Raw genomic sequence first — 20,478 nt, 5'->3', positions numbered from 1 at the left:
TTTTAAGTCTCACCTATATTATAATACATAATGCCTCAGTAATAATAGTCTCTAAACTTTATTTTTATGGTATTTTTGTCAATCTAAATCTCTCATTTTGCTGTGTGTTGTGCCATGCGTTAATCAACAAAGTAACAAAGAAAATGGCATATAATTCCATGCCTGTAAATTAATATAAGGTAAAGTTAATGGCTGGCCCACCAGCGAAGTCACTGAACACTGGTAGTTCTGACCTGGGTTTGATTCCAGGCGAACAGGCTGGCTGCATTTTTGTGGTTTTACCCATGTGTAACATGTATACGAGCCAGTTCCTTTAGAAAGTCCTCCGCAAAAGCATCCTTCTCCTTAGACAGGTAGCTCTAGCATGCTTTGCCTTAGTAAATAAACCAAACCAAACTTTAATGGCTATGTTGTTTTTGAAGTATGATATTACAGAAGAGCAATGTGAAGGTTGTTCAAAAAATAATACAATCTAATTTTCTTTTTCCCTTTCATGTTTCATTTTATTTCAGGCAATTTTTCATTACAGATCCTTCTATTTACTCCTTTGCTTCAGAAGACTTTCTTTCCCTTTTAGGGTGTTGCGTTTTTTCAGTTCTCAAATGGCTTAAATAATCACTGAAGAAATTAACCTCTTAAGGGAGAATAGACGGGCAGTGTTGTTTCAATTTGGTGAAATATTTGAGGTCTAATGGACCCACATATGAACTTGATGGTAGTTGACCTACAATTTGTGACTGATATCTGATCCTCAGATTTGTCGCTACTTTCCCACGAAAGGGTATGCATTAGGCAAGTTTTGGGAGTTGTGGGGAAGATGAACTTCACTGGATTTAGCACAATTTCAACTCTGGCTTTAATCCACATTTTATCAGGTTATGAGACAAAAATGTTTCATGTTTAGTATCAAATTTTCGTTTCAGTAAAGTTGCATCAAGCTTGTAAGGAATCGATCAGGCATAAGCTTGTCCTTCTTTCTATAATCTTTTTTAAAATATGATATAATGATGCCTGTAAAATCATTGTATCTTGAGGTATTTCTGTGCATGCTGCTTAAGTAACATTTCCTTTGTGTGTTGACATTTTTGTTCTTGGCTTTCGACCATCTTTTACGTCAGACACGTACTTCACAAAAATGTACATGGAAGCGTCCATAGGAAGACATACTGTAATCCTCTGCTTATTTACCACAAATTTCATTCAGTGTACTATTTCAGTGGAGTTTTGAAGTTCTGTAAACTTCAGAACATGATCTTTGATTTCCTGTAATCACAGCAGCCCAGACACATACAGATCCATTTCAAGCTATTGTCATTTCAAAATGCCACACTCAAGTGAGCTCAAGTGAACACGTGCTTTTGTTTCTTTCAACTGTGCCTACAGCGTATCCTGTCTATTAAAGGTTACCAGAAACTAATATACAACTTCTTGTAAAGTATGCTATGCATAAGTATTGTAATTAATTGGAAAATTTGTGTGTATGTCTGATCCTAGCTGGTCCACTGTTAAACAGGCTTGTACCAAATGATATGGGATAACTTACGGAAACTAGCTATCCAGATGGGAAAAAGGTTAATGACTTTGACTGCCATACCAAAGGGCCCGGGTTCAAATTTCTGAGAAGGCATGGATTTAAACTGTCTGTCTCTTCATAGGAGGCAATGTGGTCCATCTATTTAGGTGCCTCCGTAATAAAGTGACCACTGCTTCAGGCCTTGGTACTGGTCAAAATGTAATAATGCTAGTGCCTGTCGTAAAGGGGGGGGACTTACGAAAGCTGTACAAGAGAGAAAAAAGGTGTGTATATATATATTTAGCATATTCGGAAACTAAGTACCGTTTCATTCTAGCGCCGTCGCAGCGCTGTGGTAGGCGTCCCGCGCATGTGCACTAGTCTTTCTTGTTCACTGACTTTCAATTGTCACCATTTTGCTTGCTCTATGGTGTGTTTTCAGTTTGCTGTGCACATTCAAAATGTTTAAGACAATTAGTTCTCCCGCTGACTGTGAGATTCGTGCCGTGATTAAATTTTTGAACGCAAGGAATGTTAAACCGGCCGAAATTTATCGTCAAGTGACAGAAGTTTACGGTGAATACGGAATAAGTGATGAAATGGTGAGAAAGTGGGTAAGAATGTTTAATGCAGGTCGAACAAATGTCTACGCTGAGGCTCGGAGTGGTTGGCCGTCTATTGTCACCGATGATTTGGTAAGGAAAGTTGATGAAGCAATTCATGAGAACAGACGCTTCACAATGACAACTCTTTCAGAGGCATTTCCACAAATTTCACGTACTGTTTTGTTCGAAATTGTGTCTGACCGCTTGAATTATCGCAAACTGTGTTCCCAATGGGTTCCAAAAATGCTCACTGATGTTCACAAAACAAAGCGACTTGGTAGTGCCCTGACATTTCTCACGCGGTACAGTGATGAGGGATAAAACGTTTTAAACCAAATTGTGACAGGTGATGAAACATGGGTGTGTCATTTCACACCAGAATCGGAACAACAATCGATGGAGTGGAGCCACACTCATTCTCCGAAAAAACAAAAGTTCAAAGTGACAATGTCATCACAAAAATCATGTGCACTGTCTTCTGGGATAGGAAAGGCGTTTTGCTTACTGAATTTCTTCCCAGAGGTGAAACCATTAATGCAGCACGATATTGTGAGACTTTAACAAAACTAAGGCGTGCCATTCAAAACAAACGAAGAGTAATGCTCAGTAAAGGAATTGCGTTGCTCCATGACAATGCTCGGCCTCAAACTGCTGGTGTCACTCACTTGTTAATTCGACAGTTTCATTGGGAGCAGTTCGATCACCCGCCGTACAGCCCGGACTTGGCGCCGTCCGACTATCCCTTGTTCCTGCACATGAAGCGCGAGCTTGGTGGTGAGCGCTTCGGATCTGACGATGACACGAAAAATGCTGTGGAGTCGTGGTTATCGAAACTGGCGGGAAGTTTGGTATACAAAAACTGGTATACAAAAAATGGTATACAAAAACTGGTCACCCGCTAGGACAAGTGTTTGATCATTGGCGGAAACTATGTTGAAAAATAGTTTAAGACATGTATTTTCACGTAAAAATAAAATTGGATTCGAAAAAATTGTTTTACTATTTTTTTTTTCAAGACGGTACTTAGTTTCCGAATACACCTCGTATATATAAAGATGTTATATATCTGAAAAATTTACAAGGGTTTTAACTTTTATGACTTTAACCCTTAAACTCGTTAGATGCCGGACAAACTAACTGAAAATCAAATATAATCATATTCATAATATATCATAAGAACAATCGTATAGTGGTAATGGGTTAGTACGATAGGGCATGTTGTGAAGCCCACTAGAAAAAAACAATAATCCAAATTCAATAAAAGCTCCATTTTTCTTAAAATCCTCCCGGCTCAAACAAATGGAGGGACATGACAGACCACCTAAAAAAATAAATACACTAGATAAATAAATGCAATAAAATTATAAGACAAACACATTTATTAATTTCTAGAATATTCAAACATATGATAACTAGGTAAACTGATCAGTCCCCTAGAAATTAACCGTAAGATGAAAATTAACATGTATATCATTTTAAACATTACACTCATGTTAAGAGTAAGTGTACACTTTTTTTAAACAATCCATAACTCACAATTTAGTTGGTTGTACCAATTTTCTAATCATTCGTTTACAGGTATATTTAAATAACTTGTCATTACATAAATCTTCAAATCATTTCGTTTACAAGTACATTAATATAACTACTCATTATTTAATTCATCTATACACTTCGTTTACACATATATTAATATAACTATCATTACTCGGTTACAGTTTAAATAGAAAAGACAGAAAAAAAATCACTCACAGGGTGAAGTTCATACAGCAGACTCCTATTTTCTCATGTGTGCCATCATCGACGGATTAATACAGAGTTTTAGATAGTTCAACATATAGTCCAGCTTTCTTTTAAATCAGGAACGCTAACGCTTCAACAAAATCAAAACCCAAGAAAAACGCGGGTTTCGGGATGCTTCTTTTAAATCAGGAGCAATCTTTATCAGGAACGCTTCAGTAAAATTAAGAAAGAAAAACATAGGTATCGAGATGCTTCTTTTAAATCACAAAAAAACGCCTTGTAAGGATCCAAATTAGAAAGGCACTAGGCAGGATAAACACAAAACCCACTGGTATCTGCATCACCTTGAGAATACTTATTTACAATTCTCAGAAAATTATAATGGAGAAGCGACCAATGCTATAAATTTTTGTGATGAGCTTTAGCGGCTTTTTTTTTTTATAATGTAATTTCTCATCTGCTCAATGCGGGGAATCCATAGCCACAGCCCGCTGGTACACGCCGCTCACGAGAGCAAGACCCACAAGGGGTCAAGCCCCCACTTTTTTTTTTTTTCTTTTTCCTTCTTCAAAAATCAGAATTCGAATGAATCTAACAACGTGCAAACCTTCCAGAAAATCTCGGTTTCTCCACCTCTGTAAGTTCATAGGCCTACAAAACAATCATCAAATTAAATCTCACCAATCCCAGAATTTTACTTTAGCTTTAACTGAGAAATTCAAAACAAGAAAAATGTGACAATGAATCCAAGCATCTGTACTCAGAACGGGGGAAAGTAAAGTGGACTCACCAACCAACAAGCGGAAACTAACGATAAGAAAGTCCAATTACCTAAGCCTACTGAAAGAAACATAGCAAATACAACAAAGCGAAAGAAAGATGATTTTCATTATGACGCCATTAGTAAAAAGGCCACCAACAAAGAAAGCGACAACACAACACCCTACTCCACTGATAGTAAAAGACCATAAACCAGGTGGCTCTTGGAACCGTTTCTTGTCTTTGTTACACTACAGTTTCAAGAATAATGAGCTAAATAAAGCTTTAACAACTTAAAAAAAATTTTTACCAGATTAAAATATACAAGAGTACAAATAAAAATACTAGAATAATGATAACTTAAAACACATATTAATGATTAAATTTCATGACATAACAAAGAGAATATGCAGAATGTGTGTGTAGTTTTTAATAAGAACAGAGATGTATGTATCATTTTTAAAAAGAGAGTCCAGCAATAAGAGCAGAATTCTTAAGAACCAAGCACATAGCCAGAAAACTTAAAGCAACTTCATTATCAGGAAGGTGGTCATGATTTATTTTGAGCTTATGATATTTAAATATCAATCTGCAATCACGGTGATTTCTAACACTTCTGCAGATGGCTGTCTATGGTTTTCTTGCGATAGTTCCTAATACCCCTCTATCTTGCTAGGACTACATTTTTTATCCTGCATTGCTATGGGATTCCGAGTCATCTGGAGACTCTTGCATCAAATCTTCTAGGAGGAATAGGTGTTCCCTATCCCTCCTAGAAGTTTGTTCTTCTAGTTTTGAACCACCTTGTATATATATATATATATATATATATATATATACTATTCTCTTACATTATGTGTATATATATATATATATATATATATATATATATATATACACATAATGTAAGAGAATAGTATTTTTGCTGATTGTCAATAAAGGCCCGTCCATACAACTACACTCAGAACGAAGCTAAAGAAAGCACATTTACCTTACCAGTGAAACAGCATCCAAATGAGTATGCATGCAAAGTCTGCGTTTAATCAATAGAATTATTTGGTGCAAAAAATCACATAAGGTTGTAATATATCTTTGTTCCCTTGTTCAACAGAGCTGTCATCTTGTTACTTCGCTGTGCTTTTATATGTTTGTAGCAAGGTGTCAGAATTGACTGATTTTTTTTGATACTGAAACTTTAATATCAAGTGCAATCAATTATTAAGCAGAGGCAAAAGCACAAAAAACAGCAAGAATGGTTCCGAAAGATTTATTTAGGCGACGTGTTCAAGGAAGTTTTTTCTCTTTACTGCCTTGTTCTGGTTGACAGACTTGCAGATTCTGTATTGTATGAAAATTAAGATTTATAAAATTGGTTTGGAATACAATATATAAAGCAAATTAAATTACTTGAAACACCATCCACCATATAATAAAAGCAACTTCCTATTTTTTAATCTCCCCTCCCCCTCCCTTGGTTTGCTTGTTTATGTGTGGTATGGGAGTACGTATAAAGGAATCTGTGTAATAGTTAAAGTGTTCTATAATTTGATTATTTTCTATATATTATTACACAAATAAATTAGAAGAAAATGTTCATACAATAAAATTTCTAAAGATATGCTGTTTTTAAATATTTTTAGAATAATGTACGCTAGCTCAAATGCTCTCGAAGCATATGCCTGCAAATGGAAGGGGGAACACACCCATTCAAGCGTAATATAAAATCTGAAAGCTTTCAGATTTTTTCTTTTGTTTTTCTTTTTATTAATTTTGTTCTTTTTATTTATTTTTTAATTTAGTATAAGTTTCGAACTTTGGACAGTTTGTGTAAAATTATATGCAGGATAAAATATAAAATGAGGTAAAAATAATGAGAGAATTTATACAAGAGATGTTGTTATATCATTACATAGGGGTTAATGGTTTCTATTTGCAGTGCACATTTTTAAACTAAATTAAAAACAATAATAATAGATAAAATAAGAAATGAAAACAATAAATTTAATAGGTAAAATAAGAATATAATGATTCATGATTAAATATAGGCCCACAAGCGGCCGAGCGGTAAAGTCGCTGAACACTGGTAGTTCGGTCCGAGGTTCGAATCCCGCGAACGGGCTGGCTGCATGGGTGTTTACGTGGTTTTCCCCATGTGTAACGTGTATACGAGCCAGTTTCCCTTAGAAAGTCCTCCGCGAAGGCATCCCTCCCCTTAGGCAGATAGCCCTAGTGTGCTTTGCCATAATTAAATACACCAACACCATGATTAAATATAAGGAACACGTTTTAAAATGAGCAAAGCTGTCTGTTCGAGAATAAAAGTACTCATGAAACACAAACACTAAGATTTAATGGACTGTTACTTTATTTCTTTTAACTTCTGTTTGGATGGACACTCTTGCCATCGCATAGGTGCACCTCCCAGCACGCAATCAAGCACCATAATGGCCGCTAGCTAACCACGTTGTCGTTTTCTCTCATCGTGGTTGCCAGCACGCATGATTACAGGCCCTAGGAAACCTAAAGGATCAAACAGTTTAGCAATATCTGCCAAAACTGTGCGTTTTGTACAGATTTTTGACGAACTAGACACAGTAAAACTAAAAGAGTCTTCTTCTGGATTCCATCTTAAACCCAGAGTCTTTACGATGCTTTGTGAAGATTCTCCAAAACGATACTCTTGTTTTTCGAATGGAACTTGTTCTAAAAGAAATTTTTCGTTTGAGCACCACTTGTGCAATTCCATTTTCGCAGATTGTAGCATGTCTATTAACTGCCGCTGCAATTCTACAGCAGAGGTGACATCTTCTGCACCAGACAAAATGTCATCAACATAAAAATCGTTGAGTGTCGTTTTAGAAGAGTGGAAACATCCAATTTTTGCAGCAAAATATATGCAAGAAATGTTTTTGCGAATCCCTCTATTTTTTGGTCTAATATTTCCAAAGACCTTACACTTTCATTCACTGTGTCTACTAATTTTAAAATAGAAGACGGGCTTTCATTTTGTATGGGAGAAATTGACATGAGTTGCTTTATCTGGGCGAAAACCTGATCACGTTTATTGGAGTATCTCTCTTCTAAAAAATCCCAAGCAATTTTATAATTATTGTCACAAATTGTGACTGATTGAATAATCCTAGCTGCTTCGCCATGAAGCGATAACTTCAAATACGAGAGCTTTTGGGAATCCGATAATACATTATTATTATGAATGCTTGAAATGAAAAGATCCCGAAAGCTTAACTAATCTTGAATATTTCCACTAAAAGACGGCAAGTTTAATTTAGGTAATTTCATACCTTGTGCACTGGTATTTTCAATCTTTGCATTACTTGCATCTTTAGCACTAAATTTTGACATTTGCCGTTTAACCTTAACCCACAAAGTATCAATGCTCTCTTGAACAGTTTGCTGTTCAGTTACATATTTGTCAAACTCTTTTTCGTCTACTACTACAAATAATTTATCAAAAATCTCTGAACACTCATTATTAAATTTTGCACATTTATTTTCAAAAAGTTGTAACTGAAATTCATCACAAGTATATTTTTCGAAATCTGAAGTTGCTTTCGTTATATTTGACTTTAAAATTCTTTTCTTAATTAAAAATGCTTCCATAATTAATGCTAATTAATAATACCGAACATATATGAGCAAATTCACTTACCTCCATTTGAGGTAATCCAAATGAACCCGAAATTTGTAAATCCAAACACACACTAATTTTTAATTATCTTGTCGAATGCGAAGTAACATATCACACTTTTTTATCAATTTAACACTTCACCTTTAAGCTTTTAAACCAGCACTTTATCCATAGGCACTAATCTTCCTACCGGGTTGCACGGACCACAATTATGTTCGAGAATAAAAGTACTCATGAAACACAAACACTAAGATTTAATGGACTGTAGCTTTATTTCTTTTAACTTCTGTTTGGATGGACACTCTTGCCATCACATAGGTGCACCTCCCAGCACGCAATCGAGCACCATAATGGCCGCTAGCTAACCACGTTGTCGTTTTCTCTCATCGTGGTTGCCAGATCACTTCTGCCTTAACACTGTCTTTGATTTACAGTGGTTACAGGTGAGATTCGAACTCGCAGCTTTTCCCTTTGCAATCCAGTATGCTGATCCCTCAGCTATCTATGATAGCAGTTTTTATGAAAAATAATATAAGACATGGAAGTCACTGCAAAGGTAATTTAATTAATCAATAAATGCTTTCCATATGGCCCAAGTTGTAACTGCCCTCGAAAATTTTGTAAGTGTATTTTATTGAATATTCTTTCGCAGTTGACTTCTTTATTTTAGAAGTTGTTATAGTGAAGTTAGTTTCGGGTGTATTTAATATTGGGATATTTATAGAGCTTTTCGTTACACATGAAATTTATAATAATTAAGGAGAATTTTGTAAGGCAGAAAATTTGATTTCATAGAAGCTGTATTTTATTTAGGTTCCTATTACGTTTGGTGTTATATACACGTGAAGCATATGGATATCATTTTGCCATTAATGAAAATTTGAAATTTATACCAATATATATGATTTGAGAAATCTGAGGATGTCTTAAACATTGCTGATGATTTTATTGCTGGGTACAGTCCTGATCTCTTTAAGGAAAAACTCATCTCTGTGTGGTTCTGACGCCATATTTAAAATAGGTAGGCAAGAAGTTTTTTCTCGATTATGGCGTGATAAGAACTCAGTCGGCTATTTGCCGTTCGTTCACGTCACTAATGAAATAGCTGAACACGAGTGAACTCAGTTTTACTTCTTCTGCGTAATACGAATTTATGCCAGCGGAAAAAAAAAAATAGCAGCAACTACATAGCAAACATACTCATCTGGACTCATCAACATCATTAAAACATATCTTTCCAAAGTTTTGAATTAAAATGTTCTGCTGTTTAAGTAAAGATAACTGATAAATATTACTTTTTGAAAATTCATGAGATCTGAGGATTCAGGTAATTCATTCTTAAAGAAATATGATTGTTATTCCAATTCACATCTAAGAATTAAATCACATATTTAGATATTTGATCTCGGTATGTGTGATAATTGTGTGAAACAAGAATAAATTAAAATTTTTGATGCAAAATCCCTCAAAAATTGACAGCTTATTTTAAAACAGTTTTCCTTTCTCAAATAGCATATACCGTATTTGACGGCATATAAGACGCACCCTTATTTAGAAGGCCACACAGATGTAGATGTAGAAAAAGTTATGTGTGTCTAGATCTCTATCCGGGCTAAAAATAGCATTCAGTATTGAAAGTTAAGCTGTGTCCTTCACGTACTATTTATACTGTTATAGACATAATATAACAGTATAAATAGCTGTACTATTTATACTGTTATATTATGTTATATTATATTATGTACTATTTTGGATATTACTTTAAAAATAAACCGAAGTGTAGTGGGACTATACCTACATTACTTATAGTAAACATTGGGTGTCCCACTACATTTCCACCTGAATCTGAACCTGTGTCCTTCACGTATAAGACGCAGGTAACTTTTTTGAGACCAAATTTAGGAAAAAAAGTGTGTCTTATATGCCGTGAAATACGGTATATGAGCCAGTTTTTCTTTAGAAAAACCTACATGAAAGCATCCTTGCCTGAGACAGAGAATCTTCCTGTTATTTGCCACATTCACATAAACAAGCAAAAAAACCTTTCTCGAATAGCAATCTCTTTGTAGTAAGTACTTTCATATTTTACTTTTTTCATTCTTTCTAAAGGAGTACATATCACTTAAAAGCATAAGATTTACTTTTCAGAATAGTACATTTTCTCACTCAGACGAAAAGCTTTTCTGCTTTATTGCATGGGAAAAGAGCATTATGATTTCCTTTGATTTCAGTTTACTTCTGCTGAAACTAATCAACAATAACAAACACGATATGATGAAGAGGAAACTAGAAGAAAATACTTCATCTGAAAAAATTGATCTGATCAGTTGCATTATACAATAGTTCTAAATGTGTATATTATATAAATATGTAAATTTAGTTCTAAATATAGATAGGAACAGATAAGAATTATTTATTTATGCATAACCATGTAATTATGCAACATATAAGGAATTCTCATTAATTTACTTCGAATTCTCTTTTATAAGTAGAGCCGACTATTACAGTAGTGGCAAAATGGCTAAATATTTCAAGGTTGTTTATTTCTGTGCTGTTGAAACAATTTTAAGACTAAAACTGTTGTTAGGAAGCAGAGATTAAGTGGTAAGGAAAGAAACAAAGGCTTCTCAAGATGATTTTCTGCCCATAACAGAAATAACTTGACCTCTAGGCAGTTTAGTTTAATGTTCTAACTTCTGTAGTATGGCAAGAATACCAAATGACAGGATTTGAAGTACCTAAATTGATGCAGAGGAAATAAGAGCTGAAGGGAGTCTATGTACCATATAATGACTAATCTGGATTCAGCTTAACATCTAGTTCTAAATATGTTTAAATTAGGAGGGCATGGGGATTACAAACCATTGCCTTCATAATTGCAGAATATGACTTACATAGCCGAGATGGTTATGGGTATGAACAATGATCAGTGGATGTCCTCTCCTACATGTATTTGACAGAAAATGTGTGGCCACCATTTGGTATTGAGATGAAATTTTAACTTTCTAATATAATTTTTTAAAGGTAAAAATAGATTTGACTTTCTTTTTATGAGTGATATACATATCCATCTTGAGCAAATTTGAGTGATGAATTTATTAAAATTGAAGATGCTGCTTATAAGAGAATTGGCTAGCAGATCTCTAGATTTTCATCTCTTGCAGAACTTGTCACATCCATGGAAGATTTGATCATGGAAAAATTCTCTTTATAGAGTACCTCGAACCCTATTTCTGGTATTGTTATTTCTTACTGCACCTCAAACCCTATTTGTGGAGAAGGGAAATTAATCCCATATAGTTTACTTAACCACCTTATTGAGAGTATGAAGTCATTTTACAATATATGCATAAGAATTGTGTTAGATCACATTGATTAATTATGTCAAAAGTTTGTATTTGTTTCCCTTTTCCTAAAATTTCACTGTTACATATTATTTCAACTTCATTTCATATTATTTTATATTGTAAGTGTTTGTTTTAGCATTTGTACATGTTAATGTGCTATGATGCTATATTTCATCTCAAATAAATTCATTCATTCCCCCCTCCTGTAGTTTTTAAGAAATCAGTATCTTCTGGTTTTAGGAATTATTTTGGACATTGTGTATGCATGTTTGTAGTATATTTTACATACAAGCAGGGGCTAGAAGGCCATCACATTTTATGCTAACAGCCCACCATATAATAGCTAATTTAACTAGTTGTCATCATTTAAATGAGGTTTCCAAATCTGATGCAATCCAAAAGGCAAATAAAATGAAAAATCTTTCCCGAAATACGTGAAGAGAATGTGAAAAGCAGCCAGCCGTACATTTGTTCTTTCAAATAATTGCAGGTGATCATTAATGCAGCTTCTATTCGCCTGAAAGATTTTAGAAAATCAGAAAAATGAAGAATGGTAAGAGAAAATTAGAATATTTTCCAAAAAGAGAGTTGAAAGTTGGAGGATTGTTATCATTATCATTTATCATCATAATTGGGCAAAATTTTGCCCCTTGGTGATAATTGGCAATTTTTGGCAATACATCGACATGAAGTTTGTGTAGTTCTTGTTATTTTGACTTTCGCTACACAAATCCAAAATATCGTCAAAGAATTGCACAAAGTCGGTATCCATGTACACATCAACCTATTTTCACTGTAAAGAACATTAGAGAATTGCGCAAACTAGGTATTATGCACTCTCTTGACTTTGTACACATCTATATTCACTTAAAAAGTCAAAGAAGCAGCCAACAAGAAATGTATAATCTCAATAAACTATATTTTAAATCAAACAATGAAATAACATAAAAAAAAGGAAATTCATTTTAGCACTACATAAAGGAAATATCCACTTAGTTTATGAATTTACGTGTCTTCTGTCAAGCAAAATTCCTTAACAGCATCTAAAAACTTCCTAAAATTATCTGAACTAGAATCTAATTACTGGCGTCGCCACATAAATATTCTCCATAGTACTGGTATTGTCTGATGTTTGACCATGCTCATTTCCTTCCTACAAACAGGATACTTAATAATGGCTACTAAGTAAACCTTCATTTACACACCAGTCTTTTTTCCCTTTTGTTTCAAGTCGCATTTTTATAACCAGCGTGCTAGACTCTATCGGAAATTCTAAAGATATGCGCATTTAAAAATTATTTTGCAGTATTGCTGTTAAATTGAATTTCATGTTAAATTTATCAGTTTGCTCATTGAAAAACTGGGAAATTAAAAGCTGAATTTCAGCAAAAACTCTATTAGAAGTCTAAACTTTGCATTGAAGAAGTAGAACTGCTTGTAAGTTTTGTAAAGAAATTCATTACTCTTCTGTTACCAGGACTGGATTCAAAAATGTATGTATGTATATGTGTGTGTATGTATGTGTATATATGTGTGTATGTGCACACACATACATCATATGTACATGAACACATACATGCATATATGTACATTTTTTAATCTGGTCCCGATAACTGAAGAGTACCAGGAATTCCGTGATTAGAATTTGATTAATTTTGTGTTAGGCATGAAGGCGCTAATAGTCAAAAAATAAGAAAAGGAATAGAATAAAAATAAGAAAAGCTTCTTCATGATTGCATCAATCTTACTCAAAATGTTGGGGAGAAGTTGCATATGTCATATAATGAAACAGAAGAAAAATATGACTCATTTCTAGTTGAATCACTGCATTATGCAGATCATCTTTATGGAGTAAAATAGCTTTAATATTTGCTACCTCAGTGTTCTCAGTAATAATATTCCTCACTTGAGTTGCAAGTAACTGTAAGTATTTCTTGGATTGCAAGAATGTGCTCCAGCACAAATGTAATTAAAAACAAGTATGCTAAATTTTAGAATTTAAAATTCATCCAATAGAAATATCCCAAAATGAAACCTGTTGTTGACTTCCCCTCTTCTTATTTAATAGAAGCAAGCTTTAGTCAAGCCAATAATTTTCTACGGAAAATATGAAGCATATGGAATATTTTTAGCAGAGTTTGTTTGGTTTGTTATGGCAAAGCACTCAAGAGCTATCTGCCTAAGGGGAGGATGCCTTCATGGAGGACTTTTTAAGAGGAACTGGTTCGCATACATGTTAAACATAGGAACCTGGGAACGAACTACCACTGTTCAGTGACTTTGCTCGGCTACTGTGGGCCCTTTCCACTTACCTGTATATAGTATAATCTTTGCATTTTGGAATGATAATATGTATGAACTATTAAACAGATAATTTCAGTATATGAGTATACAAATCCTGTTTATGCAATAAATTACTAATTTATTTCTTTCCATATTTAATAGTATTAGTATCATTTTATTTTATAACTAATTTTGATTCTTAGGCATTATTCACATGGGTAGATAAAATTCAGCAGATTCATATACTGAAATTACTTATTTGATAGTTCTTACAAATTATCATTCCAAAATGCAAAGATTATATACAGATAAGTGACTATTTTAATTACTGTTTACTGTTGCAATTACTGTTTCATAAATTTTGAAGGTTATGAATCCTATAAGAACTGTTTCTGGGGGTAATTCGGAAGTTTAATAAAAGGGTACCAACAAATAGTTTTGTAACAGTAAAAAAATTTATATTGATCCCATTTAATATTTACATAAACTGTTTAAACTTAACAATATTTTGCTCGATATTAAGTACTTTAAAGAACACATATGTAAATTTTATATAATAAACATTCAGCTATAATAGCATTTAACCCATTTTTCAGTTTTTGAAGTCCTGTATGTGTAGTTTTGCAGTTCTTTGTTCATGATATTTAACATTATATTCTTGATTTGTAAATTTTTCAAAAATGTAGAAAAATAGGAGATTTTTACATGTTTGTTATTTTTCTTGGAAAGTCGTGGATACAGGAACTGTAAGCTGTTGTGTGTTTAATTTAGCAAATGATTTTTATTTTCCTAGATAAATAATAATTAGACAGCAACTTAATAAACTCCTTAAAATGTTATAATTCAGTTTTAACAACCTATTTGTCAAACTAAAACTGCTTTATGAAGTAGTTCTATAAAATTTGCTTAATCTCATCTCTGGAGATATTTTTTAATACTTTTTCTAATTACAACCCTTTTTCAAAATTTGCCTTGCTGTTTCTTAAAAAAAAAAAAAAAACTCAAGGTAATCCTTGAAGTTAGAAAGACCCACGGTGCATTTAAAACAAGAATTCTCCACTAGGGCGATTTATTTAAACACTCGAGGTCTATCTGTGTGTTCATCACTTTCAGTAATTCTTAGGCTTTAGAGTGCCAGATCTTATCCTTTTCTGAGTATTCTTTCGTTACAACCACTTGGATTTCTATTGTGATGATTAACTTTTTATTTCAGAACCATATGCATTCGTTGAATTTCATTAATACCGTAACAGCCTTGACGAAAATATGTGGATGCTCTCTGATGCATTTCGAAATTTTCTACAAATCTATATGCTTTTCATAGTTTTCTTTATGTTTAATGTAAATATTAGCCAATTTACCTTAAAAATTCCTACATGAATACATCTCTTCCTTGGCAGATAATCCTCACATGCTTGTTTTAATTAAAATCAACCAACCTTCCAGAGCACTTTCTGATTGTATCCAGCAATCATAAAAGAGTGAACAACGTCCAAAATTCACTAAGATTGCTAATACAATCATTTATATATGTCATGAACTACCCACCTATCATTTTCTTCGATAATTTCTGGCACTTTTTTAATATTATCTGGTTGTCTGCAAGTTGAAAGACTTTATCACCTAAACACAATATTTGTGGAGCAATGAGTTACCTGTTTTAAAGCATTCAGCAAGTTTTTACAGTATTTTCTCCCCTAATAAAATATTTTGCATGAATTCTACATTTCACTGCTATTTTTATATGCAGTAAAATCATAATGCCTAATCAAAACACCATCTACAGTGTGTATGAGAATCCGTTTATTATCAGCGTTTAAGATTAACATTTTTACAAAAATATTATTTCTTTTACAGATATTCCATTAGATTTATCATCAAAACTGGAAAATAGCATCAACAGTACAGATCATCATGACATGATGGATAAACCCAATGTTAAAGTTGAGTGTTCAAATCAGTCCTTCCCCTCAGAAACAGAGACATCACCTGTCAATTGTGAATGTTCACCTCAGTCTTCCAAACTTGGATCGCATGTTCAAAGTAATGAATCTTGGAGAAAAGAAACAAAAAATAATGTATATCAGAACTCTGAAGATGTAGCTGATCCACTGCAATATGTTAAAGAAGAAAATAATGAATATTCCCCTAAGAAAAGGTGTGGTGATCCCAGTCAGTTATCTTATTATTGTGATCTCCCTTACCACTGTGCTTCACCTAAGTGCACCAAAGACTATTCTTTAGAAGGTATAATTTTTTCCTCTTCCTTATTATATTATAAAAGTACAAATGTTTTAATTATATATTAAACTGAATCAGTAAATCTAGGAAATGTTTCTTATATTCTGTTATGTTATTAGCATTTAAAAGAAGAGATATTCATTAAAAAAAAATCTATGCACAGCAAATTTAGAGGTTGTTGTAAATCTATGTAGTATAAGATACTTAGGTACTTTTCCGTTTCGCCGGCGCAAATCTCGCCAAGCAGACTTTACTGGCGACAACATGCAGTATACACATAAAAATTGTTAACAAATATAATCTAAGGATCCTTAAAGAACAAACAAATGTAATCTAAGGGGTTTTTTTTATTTTGAAGGCATAAACATTTTAATATCGTTTAAAATTTTGTAAAAAAGCCAATAAATAAAGACAATAAATTTGTAAAAAGACATTAAGAAAGTACTATGCTTTCATTTTCAACATCTTGATTCGCCGGTTCATATCACGTGACCCCAAGTAATCTCATCTCACGTAAACTAGGCTACAAAAATCTAATTCTCTTAGTAATTATCTACATTAATTTCAAGTTAAATCTTAATTCGGAATGCAAGTGTAAATGCAAGAATTATTTCAATTCGTACAAATAGCTTACTCAGAAATTATGTAAGACCGCAGTGGTTTACTTCGCTAGTGCATTCTTAATGGAATTGATGAGTTTAACTCTGCCTTTTCTATATTTCCGCTTTGGGGTGAGCAGTGTGATTGCATCCTAATTAAGTTAATTGCCACGAATGGCCTTAGGGCATAAAATTGAACTCTCTGGGTTAAAATTCTATGTAATTGTATGCTAGTATTGAAAGAAACAATCAATCTGATAAGAAATTGCTGCGATTTGTTTTGAAAATGAGGTGTAAAAGGTTACCAGCGAGGATATTCCGTTTGGGATCAGTTACACCATTATTGGCGACTTTATCGCCTGCGCCGGCAAAACGGAAAAGTACCGATACTTATTTTACAGACACAGCTAGTTTCACATTTCTGACTTAACTACTATCATTAAATCCAAACATACTCAGAGCTGTACAGCTTGATTGGGCATTATCTGCATTACTTGATTTCTGGTACGTGTTAGTTAAAGTTTTGCTTGCTCAGAATGTGAAAAAAATTTAGGTTGCCTTAAACATTCTTTCATTAAAGGGCCATTTAAAAAAAAAATTGTTTTTTCATCCTGAAGAAGAAATTAAAAAATCTGATGTGTACACCACATGACTTCCTTGTACGGAATATTAAATTATATGCATTTTTTCTTGCATTTCATTTAAACTTATTAGATTGAATTAAACCTACTTCGCCGACAGCGCATAAAGCACAATAGAATAAATGCATTCTTTAAAATTCACTTTGTTTACCATAGCGACACTCTGGCGCTAGGTTTAGTTAACAGTATTATATTTCGTTCATATTATAACTCAGAATGCACAAAATGTATATCATTTAAAGAATTATCCAATCGTTGCCACATGTTCTATTCAAATACTATAATAAAGCTAGAACGATGTATAAAAGAAATTAACCAAATAAAACAAAAAAGAAACAGTTTTTCACAGACGATTGAGTATTTCTCATTTAATTAATTCAGCTCTTAATTCGCGAGAAGGCAAAAATACATAAAAACTCAAAATATCTGTATTAAATTTACGAAGTAAATCTTAAACACTTATTTCCTCGAAAAAAATTCCAGAAAGGATAAAGCATGATTTAATTTGCAATAATAAATGAAGGCATTATTTTTGTGTTGCGAAGCTTAGTCTCTCTAGATTGGCAACAAATCTACAATTATGCTGTTTCAAATGTAAACAAATATGTCCGCCATGTTATTTAAAACTTAACCACACTTAAACAGCTTTTAAATTGTTGATAATTGTACAAATATTGCTTCCAGAATTACGAAAGCTATAAAAACCTTAACCGAAAGATAAGAACAACATAATTCAATCATTTTTAAAGTAAAAAATGTATAATTTACAAACATATAAGAGTAAAGAAACTGAGATCACTGAGCCGGGTAACAGAGTGGATATATTTATAAATATATTTATATACGTTTGGCGCGGCCGATTGAAACCAAAGTACGAGGTGCACATCTACATGTTATAATAGTCTTATATACAAAATTTCAACGTTCTGAGGCTACTCGTTTTTGAGTTATGCGAGATACGCGCGTATGTACATATGTTCGTACAGACGCCACAAAAAATTCTTTTCAGAATTCATTTTAAATCAGTTTTTTAGTTTTTTTGGAGGAAAAGAGTCTTTTATTCTGTCCTTACGTACAGATATCGTGCAAAAACATCGTTAAATTGCATTCGAAAGCGGTCAAAGTGGATATTTTTGTTGAAATATGCTGCCTGAAGCTTTTCGCGATTACAATACTTCCTTTTTACTTCGTACGAAGAAGTAAAAAGTTTTAGTAGTTAATTATAAATTGGAATAAGTGAAAAATGTTGTAGCTTAATATGTGTTGTAAAGGAGCACATTGAAAAGAAATGAAAGATATTAAGCCAAAATAAACCGTATTCCATTTGAAATTACTTGAATCTAAATATCAGTCATATTTTTTCAGAGAAAATGTTTTGATTGTGTTGCAAAACATGAAAATGCTTGACAATAAAAAGTATGATAATGTGTTATTTTAGCTCATTCAGTTCTGGTACTTAGCTGAATGATAGCTATAAAGCATGATTAATTGAAGTATGCTGATATAGTTAAATGAAATTATAAATTGCAGCAACTTTTATTTGGAAATTTTTTTGAAAGTTTGTTGATAGCAGAGAAAATGCTTTTGAACAGTATTTTGAGAGAGAACAAAATTTTAAATTTATTTTCTGTTAATTCTGCCAAAGCTGAAAGTTCTGTTCATTGATTAAGATTATTGATACTAAAAGATTTTGAAATAAATTATAAATCATTAAATCAGAAATCAATAAAATTTTAATTCTATTTTTTAAATCATTTTTGAAATGAAGCTATCTCTGTTGCACTTTGTTAATTTTTCTCTTCTTAAAATAGCCTATTTTGCCTTGATGCAAAAATATTATGTGGAAGTTTTTTAGTACAGTTTTTAATAGTTTTCTGTACTAGGAATATTTTGCTAATGCTGGTATTACAAAAAGAAGAATAAATTGTTTATTACTAGTAGTAAATAAACATAATTTTGAGAAAGTTACTGTAATAAAAAATGACTTAAAAATGTTTCTATATTGACATTTTTATTAAAATAGAAATTAAGTTGGTAATGCATGATAATAACTCATGTTCATAGAAAATATTTCTAATCAAAGGCTTATTTTGTGTACTTCGATTTGAGTAAATAGATAAGACTGCATAAAAACTAGTAATTCATTACAGATATACTTAAATTCAATATCAATTCAGTAACAAAAGGAGTTGAATGGGTATAGTCATCTATTTCCTCAGTTATAATGTAAATAAGGGACAGTTTCTCATGGAATGTCTCCCACAAAGGCATTCTTCCTCTTTGCAAATAATCCTCATGAGCTTTTCCATAATCAGTTAGCTAAACCAAATCGAACAGTGATGTAATTATAAGCAATTAGAATCATATATTGTTAAAATGAGAAAAAATCGGCATCACTTCTTTTATATAAATTTCAGCTAGGTATTATTACTTAATATTTACATAAATGCATCAAAGTCTGTTATTTAATGATAATTCATTACAGTGGGCTGAGACTCGTAGTATCTTGAAGGAAATAAGTTTTAAATTTTTGTATGTTACCTACCACGAATTTAATACTGCAAGTAATTTAAAAACAAAAGTAAAGTGTTGCCATAAAAAACTGTGTTTAAAGCTGCACATTTAATAAAGAAATTAGCATAGATTCAAATTTCTGCTAATTGTTTAACTGCTGCTTTTCATGGTTTTTTCCATGTCTATCATGAGCCCATCTTCCTTGGAAAATCCTCCATATAGGTAGATTACCTTCATATGCTTTACTGTATTAAATTAAACAAACATAACAGAGAAATTCTTTTTCTGTACAGTGAGGAGAAAACTTTCTTGAAAAATGTAAAAATCTAGCTTAAAGATGAATATATCAAAAGAATTTGAAGAGAAATAGAAATGTTAATATATCAGATTGTCAAGAATCAATACAAGATTGAATTTTTCAAAAAAGTATTTTTTCAAAATAAAAGTGAAAGAGGCGATCTATAATTTAATCTCACCTAATAGAGGCATAAATAATTAAATGAGGCTTATTTTTAGTTTTAAAGATGAATATTCGTGTTATTGAATTTAAATAATTAAGTAATTTAAAAGATGCAGGTTATAAT

The 20,478-nt window shown here is 32.5% G+C and overlaps 1 protein-coding gene across 2 annotated transcripts in view; it reads left to right on the top strand.

Moving 5' to 3' along the window:
• LOC118198050 (uncharacterized) overlaps positions 1-20,478 on the top strand; it is a 106,724-nt gene that overhangs the window by 66,434 nt on the left and 19,812 nt on the right. For both annotated transcript variants that reach the window (XM_085827491.1, XM_085827492.1), the window contains exon 9: positions 15,757-16,146. In XM_085827491.1, coding sequence (XP_085683617.1) covers positions 15,757-16,146 — 390 coding nt within the window. The remainder of the gene's footprint in view (positions 1-15,756; positions 16,147-20,478) is intronic.

Source organism: Stegodyphus dumicola, chromosome 12 (assembly GCF_044657685.1).
Source record: "Stegodyphus dumicola isolate Sdum_Otavi_A_Nest chromosome 12, ASM4465768v1".
NCBI lineage: Eukaryota > Metazoa > Arthropoda > Arachnida > Araneae > Eresidae > Stegodyphus > Stegodyphus dumicola.
The sequence above is the reverse complement of the archived record's forward strand: the minus strand, read 5'-3'. Positions and strand labels throughout refer to the sequence as shown.